This window comes from Euleptes europaea, chromosome 3, assembly GCF_029931775.1.
Source record: "Euleptes europaea isolate rEulEur1 chromosome 3, rEulEur1.hap1, whole genome shotgun sequence".
Taxonomy (NCBI): domain Eukaryota; kingdom Metazoa; phylum Chordata; class Lepidosauria; order Squamata; family Sphaerodactylidae; genus Euleptes; species Euleptes europaea.
The window spans coordinates 62,717,983-62,741,957 of NC_079314.1; the positions used below are offsets into that span (position 1 = coordinate 62,717,983).

General features: G+C 39.8%; 1 protein-coding gene across 1 annotated transcript in view; it reads right to left on the reverse strand.

Annotated features, from left to right (window-relative positions):
• Positions 1-729: 729 nt before the first annotated feature.
• The window catches only part of ZNF277 (zinc finger protein 277), a 37,169-nt gene continuing 13,923 nt past the window's right edge, over positions 730-23,975 (reverse strand). The window contains exons 4-12 of the mRNA XM_056846498.1: positions 22,779-22,861; positions 20,023-20,114; positions 17,559-17,669; positions 12,206-12,338; positions 6,370-6,437; positions 4,493-4,589; positions 2,942-2,984; positions 2,156-2,330; positions 730-962 (exon numbers count right to left, since the gene is read on the reverse strand). Coding sequence (XP_056702476.1) covers positions 770-962; positions 2,156-2,330; positions 2,942-2,984; positions 4,493-4,589; positions 6,370-6,437; positions 12,206-12,338; positions 17,559-17,669; positions 20,023-20,114; positions 22,779-22,861 — 995 coding nt within the window. The 3' untranslated portion in view covers positions 730-769. The remainder of the gene's footprint in view (positions 963-2,155; positions 2,331-2,941; positions 2,985-4,492; positions 4,590-6,369; positions 6,438-12,205; positions 12,339-17,558; positions 17,670-20,022; positions 20,115-22,778; positions 22,862-23,975) is intronic.

Here is a 23,975-nt window from a genome sequence, read left to right on the forward strand (position 1 = left end):
AAAGCCGGGCCATGGCAGTTCCAAAACCCCCAAGTATATTCCAAGTCACTTGTTAGGCATGAGAATTGTGAGCTAGAGTTGTTAAGTGTCTGACTAGGACTGGGGAGACCTGGATTTAAATACCTTCTCTTTCACCCCAAGGCTTACTGGGTAGGCTTGGGCCAGTCAACCTCTTTCAACCAGCGCTATCTCTCTGGGTTGTTGAGAGAATAAAGTGTATCCGCTGTTCAGACCAAAATTCAAAGAAGTTGACATTGCAATCCTAAACCCAGTTACATCCTTCTAAACCCACTGACATTTGGATTTAGGACTGTACTCTGAGTCTACCAATGGATCTCAGCCATGATGGTTAAAATGGAACTTCCATGTTTTGAGATGATGTATTACTGAATGCCAGCTGCTGAGGGGCAACAGCTGGGACAGGCTTCATGCCTTACTTGCAAGCTTTCTCGAATTACCGGTTGGACAAATGTGGAAAGAATAATCCTGGGCCAAGTGTATTTTTGGTCTGATCCAGCAGGCCTCTTGCATGTTGGGGTGTTTCTGACAGGTCAACAAATTGTGTATCCATAATTAAGTATTTAAAAACAAAATCAGCAGTAATAATGCTACATGGTGGTTTAAAATGCTTATTTATTTTATTTGAGCTTCCCACTCAATAAACTGATCTACAAAATCACAAACTCATATTGCACTAGTAAGTTACCAAATCAGATTTTGCTTTGCAAGATAAATTGCTCATGTATTCAGGAACACTATTTTCTTAACATCAAGGCTCTCCATTATTCATGTCCTCTCGGAGAAGTTGGTTTAACACGCTGCTTCGTTTCAGAGCCTCGATGTTGGAAATATCCTCGCTAATGACAGGCACATCCTCTTTCCGTTTACCAGACGTCAATTCATCATCACTGTCTGAGAGTGTGCAGAGAAGAGTATCATTTTCATAAGTAGGAAAATAATACCTGAAAGATAGTACACAAGGGAATAAAACACTGTAGTACGTGATCAGTCAGATGCTATCTTCACACGTGTGCGTTAGTAGCATGGGAACCATTTTCCTGCAGCATGATCTTTCTCTGTATGGTTGTATGAATTAATATTATAATCATGTGCATGGGGGCTAATTACAGATTGGCCAGGGATCCTGGAGTCTTTTGTTTTTGCCATCTTCGGGGCATGGAGTAGGCGTCACTGGGGGTGTTGGTGTCATTTTGAATTTCCTGCATTGTGTACAGGGGGTTGGACTAGATGACCCTGGTGGTCCCTTTCAACTCTATGATTCTATGATCAGCCGCTCCCATGTACTTGGAGTAGTCTCACAGATTCCACAGCAATATGAGATTGTACCACAGAGAAGTAGTTCCTTCACCAGAGAGAGAAGTGGGGCCACAGTCTTTCGTACAGCATGTAATCAATATATATACCATTAGAAATCTTAGCAGGAGTTTCCATGCTGTTAAAGGTGGAAGCTGATTATGTAATACTTCAGGGTCTTCCAGGACTCAGTTTGTACTTGAAAGCATTCTGCTGGGAATGATTCGTCAGTCATTTGTAGTCTGAGCTGAGATGGCAGAGCCTCATACCACAGAATTGTTTACACCAGGGGTTGGGTCAGTCACGTAGCACTCATTTGCTTGTATAATTTTAACTTTAATAAACTCAGTAATGTAATGACATATTATATATTACAGTTTCACCTGAAGAAGCCTCTTGGGCGAAATACGTAGGGAATTTTTATCTGCGTAATAAATATATATTTTTACCTATTTTGCGCCATAGCCTTATTTTTTTATCTCATGTAGCACTCATAGCCATAACATACCAAATGGACTATGGCATAGATAGCAGCTACGTTTTCTTGCTTTATTTAGATATAACTCAGCAAGTTCCATGCCATGACTAATGGGCTTATTGAATGAAACCCTATGTGCCATGGCCATGTCTCAACCAAGTATAACGGACACAGAGGTTTGTGCTACAACCTTTTTATTTCATGTGGTTATCAGAAACTGTGGCAAGACAAGGTCAGAAAATACAAAGTCTAGGTTTCAGTTATTGGTAGCTACCATATATTGACTCCTAGAGGTACTTGGAGGAAGGGTGGTATCAATGCGCTAGACTGTCCAAAGTGCTAATGAAAAACACACACACTTACTGTGGTTGATCCCAGATGGATCTGGCTGGCAGAAATGTGATGTGTTTGGTCTCTTCCATATGACTGGTCAATTCTTTTTTCGACTGGAATTTGTTCTGGCAACTGTAACATCGACACTGGTGGACTTCCCTTCTGACAAAGTTCACTAATTTCACTTGCTGATAGAAATTCAAACCTAGCCAACAAACAGTTTAAATTAAATAAATCTGGAAACGACCCCCAAAAGAGTGTGAGGTCAAAAAGGTCTTAAAGAGTGCTATGAATGCGAAAACTACATGGTTCCAGGTGCAGAGTTCCTAGAATTCTTTGAAACTAGCTTGGATATGGACGGTGGTGCAAGGGGAGGGGGCTTTCAATCTTTCCTCCTGTGCTATTTCTTCTATCACAAATGGCCCTGGAAGAACACTATTTGCCCCACTGTGAAACAGAGTGTGAACACTTGAATTTTCACAACTGAGAAATAACACTCCCCAGAGGCTGTCTCTGATTGGGTAAACAGTGCAGGGCTTCCACAGAGGAAATCTAAAGGAAGAATCCAACATTTATAGAGGAAATGGAACTTCAAATTCTCCCTACTATAGTGGCTTTGTGATAAACATTTGAACCAGCTGGTATTATGTATTGACATTCCACAGAGATCAGAATGGCTACTAAAGTTAAAGAAATTGAAAATTTCAGAGTCCTATAGGATGCTTTATGGCTCTCTATTTCCACAAAGTCGTCTTTCCAGCAGTGGCAGATGTAAAAAAAAAAAAAAAATGCAGTCTAAGTTTTACTTTTACTCACCATAGTCTGACTTTATTTTCAGCAGGTCAAATCCATGAGCCTCCTATGGTTGAGGAAGAAAGAAAATTCTCAAAATTAATTTTTCAAATGTCAACTCAGTTTATAAATACTGGACCCAATCCGATATTGGGAGTCTATGAAAATTATGTATGTAGATAGGGAACACTGTGTAGAGGAAGAGCAGGAACAAGTGTAGTCATGGAGGGTGACCTTTCCCTTCCCACTGTAGCCCAAAATGCCATCCCGTGTAACATTTCAGGAGAATGTTTTGAACTGCAGAAGGAGTGGGCAGGGGATTAAGTTATGCTCTGCTGACAGAAATCCTTCTATCATTGGAAACACTCTGAGGGCTCCAAGCACTGATTCTACTTAGTCTAGTACTGTTTACCCTGAGGTCACTCCCAGTATTGCTCTTTGAGAACTATAACATCAGGAACTTAACCTGAGGCCTTCTGTATCCAAAAAGGGATGTCCTGTCAATAAACGTTAACCATCTTACTGTAAACAGAAGATCCACAAGTCTGCTACTGGTGGAAAATAACAGCCTCACTACCTAGCTTCTCCACACTATTATAAGTTTTTGAAAATTAATTTTTATATAACAGGATTTTAAAATGTATCATAGTGGACATAACCCACAAAAAGCTGGATAAAGGTGGTGTAAAAGGGCTAACAAAGGATGCCGAGAGGAATGAAGCAATGTGAAAGCAGGGCAAGTTAGGGTGGTTTCAGCAGAGAAATGAGAGGGGAAGTGGGAATAGCATTATATTATTTTGAACAAAAGTGATAGTCTCTCTGACTACTTTATTTCTTTGAAGAATCAGAGCTCAGCATCTCTCAATAGTATTTATAAATATTGTTCCTTCACACATTCATTTCTATAGAGGCAGTTCATATATCTTGGTACTGGGTTTTAGTTCGGCTGTTTATAAAAGCTATATGTTCATGGCTGTACAACAGAAGGGTTTTTCCAGTTTTTTGAGATTAGTTATTTCTCCCACAAGGGTAGCTCCTGGGATCCATTGGTATTCCCTGGAATATACCCCCATGTTTTTGTGATGAAAAGGCAATTGAAATCTCCAAAAACAGACTGACTTGTCTGTCCACTCTATGACAAAAGAAAATATGATTGTTACAGGATATTCCCACCTCATATGGGGTTATACTTGCTAAAACATGGTCACATCTCTAGCATAACACTTAATTGGACGTTTACAGAGCCTATGTAGTTTTTTGTTGTTGTATCAAGCATATCCAGAAATCTAAAGATCAGGGTCTGATAGCCCAAAGGACTATGGCCATTGTCCTTGTCCAGCAGAGTGGTCAAACCCAGAATTCCAAACTCTTCTTAGAGCACCCACATCTGGCTTGGTTAGCATCAGTAGGGACTGCTAAGCACAAATAAATATAGGTTTATTGTCTGGTGACAAACTACTATGGGTTTACAGTATGGTGAAAATGCTTTTTGTACTACAACAGGACATTTTTATGCAACCAAGGAGCTAGCTTCCATATTTCCCAAAGCAAGATTTTATCATACATGCCTCCTACCTCCATATGAACATACAGTTTTTCTGTAGTGTCTGTTTGCTTTTCACAAAAGAGGCAGACTGCACAAACAGGATGTTCTTCCCAGTCGGACCAGTCGCTACAAAAAAGCATGTACCAATTAATATGCATCATTTTTAATTGGGGCTTGGGGGCTTCTTCTGAAAGATACAAAGAAACTGTTGGCATGAGACCAAATACTTATTTAATTTATCGTACATTAAATGGGGATTAACGTGCTTGGTTTTAAATGGAACCATGCTCGTGTTGGTCTATAGTGCATTCAGTTAAGGCAAAATATTCTTTTGAAAGCTGAAATGGGGGAGGAGGTGTTTCATAAAAATCTTCAGCCAGAGACAGAGGGGCCCTATTTCAGCAGCTTTGGAGGGTTGCTCTGAAAGGTTCTGATTGTTAAAGTGATCCCTGATGGGCTATAAGATGGCCCACATGACCTATACTGCCCTTAATCCAAATAGGCTTCATTTGTCTGTGGCAAAGTGAGCACCTATATAGCACTGCCACGTCATTATATGTTTACAGGATGGCTGTGATTACTTGAAAAGAAATCCAACAGGAAAAAAATGAAGTGCTGCAACAGGCAAAGTAATGCTTGTATAAATAGCAATGAAAGTATGCTTTTTTGGGTGTGGGGAGGGTTTCCATATGCTAATTACATTGTACTGTACTTGAAACCTAGTAGAAAGTGGTAATTTTACTTTAGCTATTATACACACACACACACAAATAAATTCACTTCAGATGAGACTGGTGTGGAAGGACAGGATAATGATAAGCATGCCTGTAAAAAACAAAACCAATTCTTCCTTTGGAAAAGTCATAAGCACGCTTTGATACTATACAATTCCACACCAGCCTACATCTAATCTAAGGTCACATATCACCTACATAAAACTAAGTGTGACAGAGACACTTCCTCCCCGTTATTCAGTTTTGACCAATATTGTTTACAGCTGCATCTAGTATATGGGTATGGGAGTGCTAACTTTTAAGGAACAGCTACAAGAAGTAATATTCTCAGCTCTGTGTTGAAAATGGAAGACAATACTTCATCTCCACAGAGGATTTCTCTCCCAGTTCACTCAGAGAATGCTTTCTATACAGCTATTGGCCATTCTCTAACACAGCAGCTAGAAAAGCAACTGTATTCTATTCACAGTAAGCCAGTTTTCCCTCATACCTTAACTAATTTCCCCCAAAAAAATTGCTCATAACTTTAAATGAAGGTCCATAGAAGGCTTCAATGCTGCGAAGTGTTATGAGGTACATATTTTGAGGCAAAACCCCTTTAGACTTCAAAGCTGTGACAGTGGAGATTGGTGAAAGTTTACCAGTTTTATTGCACTGCCCTTCCTGGGACCTAGGGAGATTCCTGCCCCTTAGCCTCCTGTATTGAGGAATATAGAAGAAGTAGGAATAACACACACTCAGTCACTACACTGAGAATAAGATGTGAAGCAGTAGGAATCTTCTGAAACTTGCATTTCTGTGGCATAGTAGTTAGAGTGTTGGTCTAGGATGTGGATTTGAATCCCCACTTTGCTATGGAAGTTGGGTAATCTGGGGCCAGTGACACTCTCTCAACTGAACCTACTTCATGGGGTTGATGTGGTGGGGATAAAATGGAGAATGGGAGAATTCTATTGTAAGCTGCTTTGGATCCTCATCAGAAGAAAAGTGGGGTATAAATATCCAAATAAATACATAAAATTTCTCTGGAGCCTTTCCAAGTGGATGGGGAAATGAAATAACCATCACATTTGTTATTATTGTGTTTTTCAATCCCATGTACCAAGCATGTAGGGTAGATTTCCCACTTTCCTAACACTGCTGTAGGTTAAAAACAGAAACAAAATTATTACTCTTCTTGGCTGTCTAATAGTTCCCGATCATCTTCAGACTGAACTTCTTCCCAAGACTTTCCAAATTCCTGAAGGGGGGTGGAGAGAAAAAAATGCCTTATGAATATGCTTTATATCATGCCAGCCCAATAAGGTCAAGGACATTTTAATAATACTGCCTCCTTGTGTGAAATACAATGTACAAGTATGCAGCACAGCACAGGTGATTTGTTTCCCTTGGAAGAGGCAGGTAGGTATTACATTAACAGGTATACAGGAAATCTTCATCAGAGGTTTCTGATGAAACTGAATACACCAAACACACCAAATTTTGGCCCAGAGCTCATAACCCGTGTTACTGTTTTATTACATAAATTTGAATCAGTTGCTTTATGTATTAGTTTACACTGCACATTGTTTCTAGGAAAACCAGCTTTCAAAGCAGAAATTGTCATTACAAACGTATATGACATCTAGCAACTCACTGATATAAAAAAAATAATTCAGTTGCAGATGCAAGTCACCACAGCAGTTTGAATTGGCTGATTTGGTGGTATACTTTAAAAAAACAAAAAAACTAATAAAACAAACAGGAAGGTCTACATTGTTTTTAAGAGGGCTGGAAGACCCCCAACTTTGCAATTTCCTTGGCCAAAGAACCAGCCAAATGTAGGACACTGCTGCGGTGCCTACCAAGTTTTTAAATGAGTATCTCAATATAAAATCCAGCATTAGGCTGGACTCCTTTGATGTTCTTTAACTGGCTGTTGAGATGTGGCTCTGGCCTGGCCTGATCAGAGATAAGATTTTTATATCTTCAGGCAATGTCAGATTTTGAAGAAAACAAAACACCAATTATGTTTGAAGGAACTGGTATGTTCTGGAATAAAGGGGAAATATTTTCAAAACAAACAATGCTTTCTTAAAATAAAGACAACAGTTGGCTGCTCCACTATCTAAGCATCACATTACTTCAAAGCTTTCCCACTGTATAAGCTGTTACCTTACGAGACCCTCAATGAAATTATCAGTCACGTTAACATAGTTTTGTCCTTATGTCTTACAAAAAAATAACAGATCAAAAGCACAGTGGCGGACAATTAACATGTGAAGCATTGCAACTGGGTAGAATCACAAATATAAGATGCTGCTTCTCGCAGTAGTTCTATGACAAGCAAAAAAAGACGTCCATTATATACTGTAATCAGAGGTTTCAAAGCTGTTTCAAATTATCAGGTTAAATGGTGTACCAATGTATACTGCTAGAATGGCCCATAACAAGATGTCATTACAGATTATGGAATGAAAATCCTGTAATTAATTCAGAGAGACGTTACCCTCTCGGGTGTGAACTCTTCAAGTACAGCAAGATTCATTAACATTGCCAGGATAGTGAGATAATACAAGACAGTTAACACTCCTCTTGCTACACATTCCCTCAAGAGAATCAAACTGTTTCCTAGGGAAACAGTGGCTTCTAGCAAATTAACTGCTAGCCTGTAGTAATACAAAAAACCTAACATTTAAAAAAAGGTACCAAAAAAACCCCCAACCAAAAATAAAAAAGAGTCCTGTTCACTTATACTGTATCAAGTTATTCACACGCTAAAAATAGGCAGAGGCTTCTTTTTGGGTGTTTGATAATGATTTCAAAAATTCTGCAGGTTCTGTACAGGTACATTAACACCAATGGGAGTTTTGCCAATAAATTAAAGAACAAGTGGATTACAGCTCCAAGACACCCATGAGTAGTTTTTGCCTCAGCTAGAATTGAAATTCTGACCTCCAGGATCAGTTCGTACAAGTGGTCTAGATCCTTCATGAGGTGGAACACTGGAATGAGCGTAAGGGACATACACTCTTCCACATCACGTGTATGTTCTGGCACATAAGGCTGAGGCTGGTGATGCAAACAGGGCATAGGCAGAAAAAAAGGGCATGGGGCACAGGCAGAAAAAAAAGGGTAACAGCTCTTCTGAAAAACAGTTCACTTGTGGTTGAAATGCTCAGCTGGAGGTACAGCAAAAGCAGTACAGTAGCCCACAACTTTCAAGTGTTTCTAGCACCACTTTGAGGTTGGCTTGTCTTTCTTTTGTCCACATGCACAGACTCTGGTTCTTTTTACTCAAAATGGGAGTATGCGTAAGCCTTAAGATCATATTTGTGACCACACACACATGAACACACATGAAGCTGCCTTATACGGAATCAGACCCTTGGTCCATCAAAGTCAGTATTGTCTACTCAGCGGCTCTCCAGGGTATCAGGCGGAGGTCTTTCACATCACCTACTTGCCTACTCCCTTTAACTGGAGATGCCGGGGATTGAACTTGGGACCTTCTGCATGCTAAGCAAATGCTCTACTACTGACCCACGGCCCCTCCCCATCAAGCAGATAAAACAGCATTGTATAAAAATGGCTCTTACAGTATCTAACAGTTACAATGATCTTCATCCCATAGGACAGAGCCCTCTTTTGGGTCATAGATCCATACTTGCTAGGTCACAAGCCCTGGTGATTAGGTGAAGCTACCTTTTTTGCTGCGTTTGGGGAGGAGATGCTGCTACTCTGCATGCACAGCGAGTGAGGCCACTATATCTCTGGTTGCTCTTTGCATGCAAGCTGAGAACATAAGAACATAAGAAAGGCCATGCTGGATCAGACCAAGGTCCATCAAGTCCAGCAGTCTGTTCACACAGTGGCCCACCAGGTACCTCTAGGAAGCCCACAAATAAGACGACTGCAGCCACATCCTGCCTGTGTTCCAAAACACCTAATATGATAGAAATGGTCATCTGATCCTGTAGAGAATAGATATGCATCATGACTAGTATCCATTTTTACTAGAAGCCATGAATACCCCTCTCCTCCATGAACATGTCCACTCCCCTCTTAAAAACCTTCCAACTTGGCAGCCATCACACAAGCTGGTGAAGTGAAATCATTCAGTAGTGGAAAGCATGCTTCCATGTCTCTAACTGTTGGTTTATTCCTCACTACGGTACACCTCCTGGTGCTCAGCTTGTATTTCTTCTCCTCAGCTTTATTAGTCTGCTTCCTATTGTCCAGGCCTTGACACCAGTGAGGTCACAACTCTGGTTCTCCTTGTTCTTGTCATATGATTATGTAACTTAATGGGTCCCAGACATGCAGTTTTATGGGTCCCATGCTGACACCTAGGGGTTAAAGCTGATCCCTGGGTCTTGGAAGGATGAAGACCATTAAGTCTACCACGAGGCAAGACAGTAAAACTGTGACATGGCCAAAGCTACCTCAAAACAAGTTGATACACAAACCTCATAAACTACGAGTGACTAAGCATTGCATGGAGCCACACTGTAGAAAACTAGCAATGCTAGAAATAGTTTAGCAAGATCCGTGATATTAACAATATCACAGACGCTCTTCTATTGATATTTTACAATATTTTAATTCATCATAAAAGTTATCGTCATAGGGCAACAGAAGACAAAATACAAGATTTGGAAAATCCTATGTGGTTTCCAACACCTGATTCATGACTCCGAATGCTTCAGGGTGTGTAATAATGCATGATAAAGGCCTTTCTTTTCTATTATGTCAGCATGCATTCAGTGGAAGAGAAAGGAAGAATGTTAACAGCAGTTGAAAAACTAATAAAGCTCAGGGCTGCTTGTCTGCCTCAACAAAATATTCCACATTGTCTTGTGTAGTGCAGTCCTATGGAGAGTTACATCATTCTATGCACATTGACTTCAATGGAATTGCACTGTAATTGTTTAATATTGTTCAAGTAACATAGAAAAACCAGACAGAAAACAGGGTACACCTGTTTAGCAGTTACCTAGTAGTAGGCAAGGCTTGTTATATTGTGTTGCTACAGGAGTTAGAAAAGCTACAATTGCCTCTTCTTCTGGATTCCATTGGAAGCAGCTCTTTAAACACACTTTTTCTAATCACAACAATCCAGTACTATTTAGAATCAAGCCTTCCTGCCCGCACCAGTATTAAATGGAACGTACTACTAGGCCACAGAGGTACCCCTGGTGCTGCTGCAATATTAGGGGAACTGATCACAGGGAGGGAGCTCAGGTGCTTACTTCCCCCACAAATAGGTTACATGCTCACAAGCAGGCAATTAGGTGGAGGTGGGGCCAGCGCACTCATGCCCACTTTCCTCTCTGCATGTTCAGTCTATGTGCAGAAAGGTCATTTGCACAGGCCTACTGTGTGCGAGTGCACTTGTTCAAATCATAATGCAACACTAGGCAACCGCAAGTCATTTAAAAAGCTTACATAACAGGCTTCACTATAGGAAATCTTTCAGAATATCAGTGTTAATTTAATGGGAATTTAGGATATGGGACCGAATCCAAACACGCATACCCAAAACGGCAACTACATCCAACCTAAAAATAATAAATGGTTGCATGTGCCAAAGCAGAGCAAGTTAATATGGACAGCATTGATTTTGATTCAATGGTGATGACAACTTGTCCAAACTACCTCTCTGCTGTGCAGTACTACTTGGTCAAGCTCAGTTCTCAAAACAGCTGGAAAGAGAGCACTATATTAGTCATAGTGCATACCACACCATGGTGCAAACCTTACAAATGAATCCTGCTAACAACCCACATATATCACATCCAATGAGCATAAGCTTATATCCCCTACTAAAAAGAGATTAAAGATTTTTTTCTATTTGTTTTGATATATAGATTTTGTAATAGAGGGATGAATGTCACATATTAGTAAATAAACTTTTAAAAAAGAGATTCAACCATAATGACATCATGACACAGTTGTTTGGCCCTGAACTATACTACCATGTAGTTTTTTTCTTCAGTTCACTACATTCAAACACTTATCAAGTGCAGTAATAACCCAGCGCACAGTCATCATACACTTAATGTTTGCCGGGCTTTTACATCTCCTTGTCATACTGAAGTTCCAGTGTGCTCTTCTTTTACTTGGTCATGTTGAACACATCAAAGGCAGAAAGAGTTACAGTGCCTTTTCTAACATTTCCTTGGAATAGTCGGGAGTTGCTGGTATTTGGTAAAAGAGCTGAGGTAAAGGGAAAGTGTGATTACAGATCTCCCCCATCCCCAGAAATCCACACTCTCAGTTCTCCAACCAAGTGGTCACAGTTGTGATGACCAGTTCCTTGCAGGTACCCTTCCCCGGTCTGGAGTATAAGAAGGACAACACAATTGTCTCATGAAGCTGTACAACAATTTGACAAAAAATGGTTTCCCTCTGAACTTGCACTCAGAATGAAGCCTTCTCCAAGCTCTATATGGCTGACAATCAGGCCTGGTAAACTGCAAGGTACCTCACCACCTCTGGGGTGGACTGGGCAGAAAGAAAACAGCTACGATTTTTGCTTTAAAGGAGAAAGAGGCCTTCTGAGTTCTGTTTCTCATCACCCTTTCTCAATGAAAGATGATAGCTCCTTAGGTAACTGTGACAAAAGCCAATTTCTGAAGCACCCTCACTTGAATTTAATTTTTTTGGTCCAAAGAGTGGTTCAAAATGGTTTCAGATAGGATACAAACCAATCAAAGCACTTAATTATCTTTGATATGAACTGGAGAAAGTTCATACTTCCATGCACCATTTAAATAAGTGGGACTTAAAAACTGATGAGGTTTGATTGGATTATGCCCATTGGGTGTTGAATCCTACCAGCTTTTCCCCTAGTGAAATGAGGAGGTGGTATTTTGGGGTGCACGTGAACAAGGGGCATGGTGAAGGAGGGCTGCTATGAAGAAGGCAATGGGGCAAGATTGCGTGTGGATTGAATGGAAAGACTGTTACAATCCAACCAGCTGTTTGCAATTCACTAGTCCATAATTAATGTATATAACATCTTACCAGGTAATTAATAATATAAAATCTGTCATATTCTCTGTTTTTGGCATTGATTTTGCGATGTTGCTTCTTTCTCATGTGATCTTTGAGCGTGTTCTTATCTCGAAAGATTTTTTCACAGTACAAACACTGCAAACTAAGATAAAACACATAGATTATGCAGGCAATTCTGTAAGTAGCCATCCAATTATTTACAGCAACTCTAATGGAAGTAGTTCACTTTAAGAGACATACCAAAGTATGAACTCATAAAAAAAAAAAAGCAATGAAATAGGAAAATATTTGAGGTATATACATTCTTTAAGAAGCAGTTGAGAGACCAAACATCTAACTAAAGGGGGGGAAATTAATGGACTGACAGAGAGAACATTTGCTTTGTGCTTGATTGGATGTGTAGAACTTGTGGCAGTTTTGAACTATTTGATCTACATGTATGTAATTATTTTACAACTATTTTTGTACAGTATCGTTGCCCTTTATTTGATATTATAACAAATCATTTCCTCCAGAAAATTTCCAAAATATACCATCACCACCTGCTATAAAAAAAAACCAGGCAATGGATATATATTATTTAAAAGAAATCCTTATTTCAAAGCAGAAAGCTGCTACCAGCCTCATTGGCAAACAGTTGAACTTTTGCTCCTGGCATCGTGTAGTATTGGGATAGGAATGACCTTGAATTTTGAGAAGTCACTTGCTCAACATGTAGAATATTACTTAAAATGCTGCCTATTAAGTAAGTGTTACAGTGTGAAAGAATATCAAGAGTCTCATTAATTCATGCTGGAGATTCCTCTGGGCAGTGTCTCTCTGGTTGGCATTAATAGAGTGGCTCTTGAAGAGACTCCTCTATAAATCTGATTCAATTGCGAGGCTACAGGATTGTTTGAGGCACTATCAAGATTCAAACATAAATCTAACTGAATTGCATGTGTGTGTGTGTGTGTCTGTGTGTGTGTGTTAAGTGCCATCAAGTTGCTTCCGACTCATGGCGACCCTATGAATGAAAGTCCTCCAAAATGTCCTGTCTTTTGACAGCCTTGCTCAGATCTTGCAAACTGAGGGCTGTGGCTTCCTTTATTGAGTCAATCCATCTCTTGTTGGGTCTTCCTCTTTTCCTGCTGCCCTCAACATTTCCTAGCATGACTGTCTTTTCCAGTGACCTTGTCGTCTCATGACATGACCAAAATAGATAGCCTCAGTTTAGTCATTTTAGCTTCTAGGGTCAGTTCAGGCTTGATTTGATCTATAACCCACTGATTTGTTTTTTTGGCAGTCCACGGAATCTGTAACGCTCTCCTCCAACACCACATTTCAAAGGAATCTATTTTCTTCCTGTCAGCTTTCTTCACTGTCCAGCTTTCACACCCATACATAGTAATAGGGAATACGATGGCATGAATTAATCTAGTCTTGGTGGCCAGTGACACATCCTTACACTTCAAAATCTTTTCTAGCTCCTTCATGGCTGCCCTTCCTAGTCTCAATCTCCTTCTGATTTCTTGGCTGCAGTCTCCCTTTTGGTTGATGGTGGAGCCAAGGAATAGAAAGTCTTGAACAATTTCAATTTCCTCATTGTCAACCTTAAAGTTGTGTAATTCTCCAGTAGTCATTACTTTTGTTTTCTTGATGTTCAGCTGTAGTCCTGCTTTGGCACTTTCTCTTTTAACTTTCAGCAGTAGTTGCTTCAAATCTTCACTATTTTCTGCCAATAATGTAGTGTCATCGGCATATCTCAATTAAATATCAGCATATCTTATTAATGTTCCTTCCTCCAATTGTCACTCCGCCTTCATCTAAATCTAATCCAGCTTTCCTAATTATATGTTCTGCATATAGATTGAAGAGATAGGGAGATAAAATACATCCTTGTCTGACTCCTTTGCCAATTGGAAACCATTCTCCATATTCTGTTCTAACTGTGGTCTCTTGTCCAGAGTACAGGTTGAGCATCAAAACGATCAGATGTAGAGGCACACCCATTTCCTTTAAAACCAGCCATAGCTTTTCGTGATCCACACAGTCAAAATCTATGAAACACAAGCTGATTTTCTTCTGAAATTCTCTCGTATGCTCCAGTAACCAGCGTATATTTGCATGTATAGTATACCACTAAAATGTGGGCATACTGTATTAGTAAATAAAAGGCTCTTTATCCAGCCTGCTCCTTCACAACAGGAAGTGTACTCTACATTCATGTTCCAAAGTGAATGCTGATAGCTCAGAAACTGTCCCCCAAAATACAAAACTCAGGTTTAGTGAGTGTTTCACCATTTGGCTAGAGAAACCAAAGTATAATGCAGCTACATCCTACATCCATTTCCTTTAAAGCTGCATCCTTTCCATTCTGACTGATGGGGAAGACATTCAGAAAATGGTCCAGTGAACTACAACACTCAAGCCTTTGCAGCCATCCTCCTCACATGGAAGAGGGCTATGACCTTAATTATAAGAGAATTAGTATTCAGCATTTTTGCCCTGTAGTTCCCACATTTCCTAAGAGCAGGCAAATAACACACACAGAGTAGATCAGTTGGTAGAGAACATAAGAATATAAGAAAAGCCATGCTGGATCAGTCCAAGGCCCATCAAGAACAGCAGTTGTTTAACAGTGGCCAACCAGGTCCCCCTAGGAAGCCCACAAACAAGATGACTGCAGCAGCATCCTGCCTGTGTGTCACAGCGCCTGTTGGCATAAGATAACCCCTGATCATAAGCCACAGGTATTTGACATACAGTGCATTCCTAAGTCTGCTGAACATTGACTATAAGTTGTTTGTCTCTATAATTACCAAAAGACTTCAAAAACATATCAGCAACTTGGTGCACCCAGATCAAACCGGGTTTGTTCCAAAAAGACTTATGAGAGATAACGTTCGATTGGTCCTCAGCGCAATCAAACACATTAAGTCAAAATCATTAAAAACTGCCATGATTTTCTTAGATGCAGAAAAAGCCTTCGACAATGTCTCCTGGCATTTCATTCTAAAAACACTTCAATAAATGAACTGTGGAGACACCCTTCTTAAGGTTTTCAATACAATATACTCGGCTCAAAAGGCACGTCTTCTAATTAATGGTTGTTTATCAACAGAATTTAACATCACCAAAGGCACCAGACAAGGATGTCCACTTTCTCCACTTCTTTTTGATTTGTCTATGGAGGTTCTTGCGAATTATATAAGAAATGATCCAAATGTTAAAGGTCTTACAGCAGGAAATGAAGAACACAAAATTAAAAGTTATGAAGCTGATGTTGTATTAATATGTCAAAACCCAAAACAAACCCTTACATTTGTTCATCATCATATTATGGAATTTGCAAAGTATTCCGGCTACAAACTGAACAAAGCAAAGACAAAATTTTTGACTTTTAATACTACAAACAACGAAGACAACCATATCAAAGAAATTACTGGATGTCAAATAACGAAGGAGTCAGTTAAATATTTGGGTGTCAACATATCATCACAAAATAAGACACTTCTAAAACTAAACTATCTGAAAATTTGGGGAGAAATAGAAAGAGACTTAAGCTCATGGTCCAAAATGAATATTTCCTGGTCGGGAAGGATATCTGTGATAAAGATGAATGTAATTCCAAGATAAAATTTTTTATTTCAGTTTCTCCCGATTTATTTACCAGACAGAATAATAGAAAATTGGCAAAAACAAATCAATCGTTTTGGGTGGAACACAAAAAAGCCAAGAATTAGATTTAAAGTTTTGCAAGACGAAAAGAAAAGAGGAGAATTAGCATTACCCAATCTTAAACTATATTATCATGCTGCCTTCTTAACTTGGATTACAGAATGGATTAAACATCCCAAAAGTAGACATGTCACCTTAGAACGAGCGGATTTTGGGCAAGGATTTCATAAAGTTTTGTGGGACTCCTCAACAATTCAAATGGATAAAGCATCAGAAGAATGTGATATCAAGATGGCGATACTAAAAGTTTGGAAAAGGTATAAAAGAAGAGTCAGTCCCTCTCCACCATCCATAATGTCTCCGATCGAAGCCTACCATGATAACGTCAAACTGAAAACGGCTGTTCATTTTACGTACAACGATAGGATAGAGCCCACAGGAGAAATTAAAAGTTTAATTAAACTTCAAGAAAAATTCCAAAAGTTAAACTGGCTGACCTACCTTCAACTGAGGTCCAATCTACAAAAAGACTGTTTATATCCTCGACCATTTTGAGAATTGACAGAATTTGAATTGATAATAACTAAGAATGATATTCACTTACTGGGAAAAATCTACAAACTCCTCTTGAAATATGATACAGAAGAAGAAGTGAAAATTAATATGATCAAGTGGATGCAAAACTTTGGTGAAATGGTCACAATGGAATCATGGGAAAAACTCTGTACGTCTGAATTGAAATATACTGTGTGCCCAGAAGTGAAAGAAAATTGGTATAAAACATTTTACAGATGGTACATGACCCCAAATATGGTTTCACAGATGACTTCCTCTGGAAAGAAAGGCGCCTGTTGGAAATGTCAAGAAACGGATGGTTCTTACTTTCATGTTTGGTGGACATGTCCTAAATTACAAATGTTCTGGAAAAACATCCAACGAGAATTACAGACAATAACAAAAATGAAGGTAACACTAGACCCTAAATACTATCTGCTTAGTATGGTCCCATCAAATCTGCCTTCGAGATTTCATGATGTTTTTAAGTATGCTACAATGGCAGCCAGAGTGGTTCTGGCAAGAACCTGGAAGCAAACGCAAATACCCGAAATAGAAGATTGGAAAGAAAAACTGCTAGACTACGCCAGTATGGCCAAAATGACTTTTATACTGAATCCTAATCATAATGAACTTACAGAACAATTTGACGAAAAGTGGGAATCATTTTACACTTATATGATTTCTAGCTAATCAAATGATTGACACATACTGAATAGTACTAGAATGAGTAAAAGGCAATGTTTTATTTAATATGTTCCAACTATTCGTTAAGTAATTTCTCGGCTTCAAACGGTACAATATACTTTCAATGTGTAACAGGTAGATAGTTTGAATAATTTTTATATTTTTACAATTACATTTTTAGATATACTATATTGTATTTGATCAATACTCAGGCTTGTTATATGATATTGTACTCGACTACGCTTATTTTTCTATTGAATCCGCTATGTTGTTTTTGTATATCAAACGGTTTTTACCTTCCCTTTTTTCCCTTTAGTATCCCCTAATTATAAAAATAAACCTTTTTTTTTTAAAGGAGAGTTATTCCAGTCTAAGCCCATTCATTTCAATAGGCTTAGACTGGAGTAACTCTCCTTAGGAATGCCCTGTTAGAGGGTTAGACACGTATTTCTGAACATACCTGTCAAGTTTCTTCTGTAAAACATTCAAAAACTCCTTGCAGCTTACAATGTTATCTGGCAGCCCAATATTGAATGCATGATCAGTTGCCATGTGATTGAGAAGGACTGACCTATAAAAGATTACAGGTAAATCATTAGACACACTCCTCTGTTAAGGAAGCTTTGCAAAAGTATTTTTGGGATAATGCTGGTATTTTAAATAAAGGAACATGGCTACAAAGAAATGCATTTTCCTTTGCACATGGCTTCATGGTGGATAGTACAAGACGAAAGCTCAGTGTATGTGTCTGAAGCTGCTCTCTACCTACATGTACTTGCATTAAACTCAGCAGAAAATTTGAATTTCAGCCCTATAGAACCAACACTGAATAAGTAACAGCATTAGTTGCTTTGCTAGCAGAAACAGTGGTTTTGTGTAACTGAAGCAGAACATTTAAATTTCACACTTATTGCCATCTTGGTAGCTTTTCACTAGTTTGCCTGCATGCTTAAAACCAAGACTAATTAGTACTTTTGACTAATATTGTCATTACTCAATAAGGGCACTATTTTACATTTCAGCAAAGAGCAAGATACACACACACACACACACACACTTCATAAGACTAATGCGATGCTCACAACACAAGACAAAGTCACTTTTGTACCTACGGCATATACTAATCCGTTTTAGGATTAGGTACAATAGTGCAGAACCAATGAACTGACCAGGAAAAAATGCCTCTGAACAATAATCACTTGGTATTAAACAGGGCAGGGGATTATGGCTCAGAGGCATTTTTTTCTGGTCAGTTCAAACACATTAATCTGCAAAAAATCACACGTTCCAAGCGTTAAAATGCACAAATACACACTTATGCTAATTTACAAATGTGGCTCTCACAATACCATAGACATAGGAGCCTATTCAATTGTTTGGTTTCATCAGATGTATGGGGGAAAACACACTATACCTAATCGTCTGCTTGCCATTTCTGTCGGAAAGGGGCACTGTCAGCCTTGGTTCCAATTTACATGTACCAAAGCTGAAAATTGATGTTTCCCCTATCAGACACAATGGCAATCACACATACTGACAGGATTGTGTTTGCCCCATTTGCATGCTAAAACATAATTACTGAAAAGGGCTATGGTTTTCTTTTTATGTCACAGCCATAACTTTCACTTTCCTAGCAGGGTGATCAGATAGATCTTTTATCTTTAAGTTAGTCGCTAGATAGACATTTCTACAGGTAGCATAATAGATTGAATATTGAGCTCAAAGCAGAGAGAAGCAAGTTCAAATCTCCACTCTGCTTGACAGGTCACCAGGTTGGGGGTGGGGGCTGAGAGATGTGCTGCCTTGAGCTCCCATGAGAAAGGGTCGAGTTAAGCAAATGCTGATTAAATCCAGTGCAGAACAATTGGTGTGACATCCACAGCCACTGCAACAATGCCTTCGCGCAGCTAATTTTGGCACAGGATGTCATGGTTAATGAAGCTTCCTTTCCCTTCTGTCTTATCTGAGGCTCACAAGTGCCCTGGAAGTCGTCCAAGCTATAAATAACTGAAAGATGTTTTAACACTTGCTGTGGGGGTGGCTATTAGGAGTTTTATGATGGGGGCATCGATTGTTGCACTAGCACATCATGACCTGTGGAGCTGTGTTGGCATCATAAGCCGACTCCTGAGCTTCAGCAATGCAGCATCGGTCAGCATTGCTATGGCAACAAGAGCTGCGACTGACAGATACCCTGTATTAGCATCATGCAAAGCTGCTGGGTGACAAAGAACTGAGTGTGGGAAATGGGGGAGGCACAAACAGCCATTGCTGACCAGTCTTGCCAATGAAAGTTACTAGTCCATTCAAACATTGGCTCGGATTCTGCCAAAAATTTCCACTGGCAGGAAGGATGTCTGACAGAAGAGAGTGCCTTCCGTGCCTACCCCCTCCCACTGCAGTTCCAAACGCCCCGTGAAATGCTGCTCCTGGGAGACGGGGGACCCCCACGGATAGCATGAGTGGCAAATCTGCAGTGAGAGGAAGGAACCAGCAAAATCACCCCCCTTCTGTCAGCGGAAGTCCTCCATGCGATCCAATGCACTGACAAGTGGAACTGCCCATGCATACCACAGTTATTTACCTCCTAAAATGAAAGCGAACACATTTTTAATTAAATAAAAGGAAACCAGCTTTAACAAACTGGTTGGATCACTTGGAGGAAATTCTTATTCACCACTTCAGGCAACCAGCTGTTTAGACACTGGAGCTATGCAGAATCTGAAAATCAGATTTCTGGCTACTCTAGCATAGTTCCAACATTGTGTATGATTGGATGGCAATGGACACTCAGTAAAATATATATCCCACTTACTAGGCACCAAATGCTGCTGCAATCATACTGACCTCCCTTCTTTGCCTGCATCAATAGAGTTTGGATGGTCAAAAGAATGAATACACACAATACAGAGTTCAACACTAACCTGTTTCCAGTGAATTCTTTATCACAGAACATGCATGTTCCACAGAAGTCAGTATCATATCTTTCTCGCTGCTGCTGCTCCAGAACTTCCCGCTATTGAATTTGAGGGTAAGGGGGACAAAATACACAATCTCATTCAGTTGCTTTTCTGAAAATGGTAAAGTAGGATTATTCCTATTTATTTTATAGTGTGCCTCATTATCAGCTAATGGGCAACACTGAAAACTGATTCATTTGAAAACACGACTTTCTCTCTGAATATTCACTTCTAGTATTTGCACAGTTTGAGGGGAAAAAGCAGACAAAACAAAAAGCTGGTCTAACCTAATGCATTTTAAATCTCCCCCTAAATGAGGCCTTAAAATAGTGAAGATATGGCTGGCATATAACTTGAGCGATGCATCACGCAATCCTAAGTAAAGCTATACCTTTCTAAATCCATTAATTTAAATGGATTTAAGAGAGTGTAACTCTGTGTAGGATTGCACAGTCAATCTGTTTTCTTTTAATTCAACGTAATTGTCAGTGCTTTCTTCAGAAAGAGGAGCATCTCTGAACAAAGAAAATTTCCACTTTAAATAATAATACAGGTTTAAACCTTAAATTGAGGCAAGCTATTTTTTCAAGTATTCCCACAGGTCTCCCAAAGCATTTCATTTAGTGCTTCTGTGTCTCTTTCTCAGGATTTTCTACCACAATTTAAATAAAAGCTACAATTTACTGCTCAGGGCTCATAATATGTAGCTGCTGCATACTGCTTCAGGCAAGTGAAGTGAGATTAAGAATGTCTGGGTATATGCTTTGCATAACCGAGACTGAAGCAAGAAATCATTCATACTTTACATTTAAGTAATACGAGTGGCCCTAGAATGGAGCTGGAAAAAAAATGGAGTGGAAACTCACTGGGTGACTTTGAGCCAGTTGCTCTCTCTCATCCTCCCAGGGTTGTGGCAAGGATAAAACAGAACCAGATATGCTACCAGTGAGCTTCTTGGAGGCAGGGTAGGATAAAACATGAATAAATAATACATGTAGTGTCTTTCTTAACACAGAAAAGATGAACCAGATGAGAACTATAAAGTACTCCTGGTTGAAAATACTATACAAGTCAAACACAATTTTTTTTTTTTGCCATCAAGTCACAGCTAACTTATGGCGGCCTCATAGGGTTTTCAAGGCGAGAGACATTCAGAGGTGGTTTGCCATTGCCCGCCTCTGCACCATACCCCTGGTATTCCTTGGAGGTTTCCCATCCAAATACTTGCCAGGGTCACAGTTTGTGACTGGCTCAAGGTCAGCCAGCAAGTTTCCATGGCAGAGTAGGGATTTGAACCTGGGTTTTCCCAGATCCTAGTCCAACACCTTAACCTTCCTCTATGCGGCTCAAATATTGCATACATGATCTCTCCATTCTCACAACACCAAATTACCTTTGTAACCAAGTGAAGATTTGAACTTAGTGTTTTGTTGTGGTTAGAGTGTTAGAGGAAGCCTATCTCTTAAGGTGATAACCAGGGGTTTAACCAGGGGAAAAAACCTAACTGTTTTGTGATCCAGGGCTATGAAAATGAGTATGCTCTCCCCGAGGTTCCGATTTCCTTTATCCTCAAAAAAAATTTTAACACCTTGAGTGGGGGTACAGGCAGCTAACCAAAACCCTGTGCTGTTGTTGCAATGGCTATTGCCTCCCTCACACCACATGGCAGAGAACTATCTTCTGATGTGCTATCAGTGCCAACCTTTTCTACTCTATAAGATTTTTAGTTGTTTATTCAGCATCTCCTTCTTCTGGAAGAAACTGGATATCCTACTGGAACCATGTTTAGGTGGAGTTTACACGCATGACTCATGCCCAGGGACTGCAAAACAAGTGATGACTTGTACATATGAAAGAGCACACGCCGTGGAGCTCCCCTAACATTTTGCATCTCAAATACTGTAACTGGAAATAATCAACTGTTAGACTTCTGCAATTCCTATTCTGCAGAAAGGAAATGGAACTTGAGCGAATTTCTCAAGTGCTCACCCAGCAAGGTAAGGTAGGAATCCAGGGATAGGCTGTGGCTCTGTGGAAAGAATCTCCAGAAGACCCCAAATTCAGCCCCCAGCATCTCCAGTTTAAGGACTTTTAAGGGATGGGAAATACTTTTCTCTGTTTGATGCCCTGGACAGCTGCGGCCAGCAGATAATGCAGAAGATCTGGCGAGGTATAAGGCAGTTTCGTTGTTTGGATTCAACGGATAATTTTCATGAGATGAAAGAGTTAGAGGTCTGTCAAGGGAAGGGGGAAATCAGTGATTTTCACTTGTTCCCCCATCCCACTGCAGATCTTCCCTTCTCATGCTGTTCCTAGAGGGGGGGGGGTCCCGTCTCCCAGGACAATAATTTTTTTGGGGTAGTTGGGCTGCAGTGGGAGATGCACAAATTATGCTGTGGATGTCTTCCATCTGAGAAGTCCATGGTAGATCCAAGAATGTATATTCACACAGGTTTCCTTTTAGGTGTTCTTTTTGAACCAATGCAGTGGAAAAAACAGACTGAGAAGATGTAAAAGTACTCTGAGGCTGCAGTCCTAAACACTCTGACAAACCAGTAAGCCTCACAGAATTCACTGGGATTTTCTTCTAAGTCAACATGTTTACGATTAGGCAGGACAGAGAAACTTCATTGCTAAACTAGGCAATCTGGGAACGCAGTGATTTATTTGTGCAGTACATTTCATGATCTCAGAGTACTCACATAAAATAAATTCCTTACCAGTCTCTGCTGTTGGAGCTTCTCTCTTAGCACTCTGTCTTCAGGTAAAGCATCACATAAAAGAAAATAATTGTCCTGTTCCTCTGTTAAAAGATTATATCTGTGTCAAGAAAACATTTGCTGCTTTGGTACACACATACACACTCTTTTTTTAAACTTTTAGTTACGCCCATGGGATTTTAAACAAAGATCTATAGCATAATTATTGCCATTTAAACTGAGTGCACTTTAAGAGGATGAAATTGTTCAGAATTTTACAAGCCAAATTAACATGAGCATAGCTAAGGGCAATTTATAAATGTAAAGGAAAGCACATGCAGGCAGGTCACAATTGGATATTGGGTAACAATAACCAGCCTTGCATGTTTCCTCTTCAGATCTGTTGCTGCAGGGGCATCTGCAGTCCATTTACACAACACATCTGTTCACAAATTTCACTTCTGGAGGAAGAGTCCCCTAGAAAAAGGGACAACTCTGGGACAGATTGTTGTATTTCAGAGCACACAGTGAGAGCTGGCAGAATAGGTCCAGGTGTTTCTCCCACCCCAACCTGCCAGGCATACAGTAATGGGACCAGCAAAAGTAAAAGAATACTGGATTTAAACCCTTTATGCTTTTCATTGGCAAGACTGAGAGCCACTCACATGGGCAGCCAGTGTAGGGGTGTGCACTGATTATTATTGTTGTTGTTGTATTTTTCAGGCTTGGGTTTATTAAATCTAAATTTTCAAAAAATCAGGAAAACAGATTTTTTTGGAAATTTTTTTGGGTTTAATAAATCTGAACCTGAAAAATGCCAAAAAAATTGTCAAGGGGGGTGCATTCCTAACCCCACTGTCAGAGCAAACAGGCAGCAGGGCTAGTAGGAACGCTCCCGCCTCGCTCTCCAAGCTGCATGCCAGATCCAGAGAAGGCTGGCGGTGTGGATCTGAGTATGCGAACAGGTAAGTAAGAGTGGAAATTGCAAGGAAGGTGGGAGGGAGGGATTGGCAGCAAGGCTGAAGCAGCCTGAATAATGCCGAATACATTCGGCATTATTCGGGTCCTCTTTTTTCGGCCCCCGTTTTTTTTGCCGCTATTTTTGCTGGTAAATCCCCCCCGGGGTTTTTTTTTTTTTTTTTTAGCTCAGCATAGAGATATGCACACAGTGGTTAGAATGTCAAGTTCGAATCCCCATTCTAACATGGAAGGACCCAG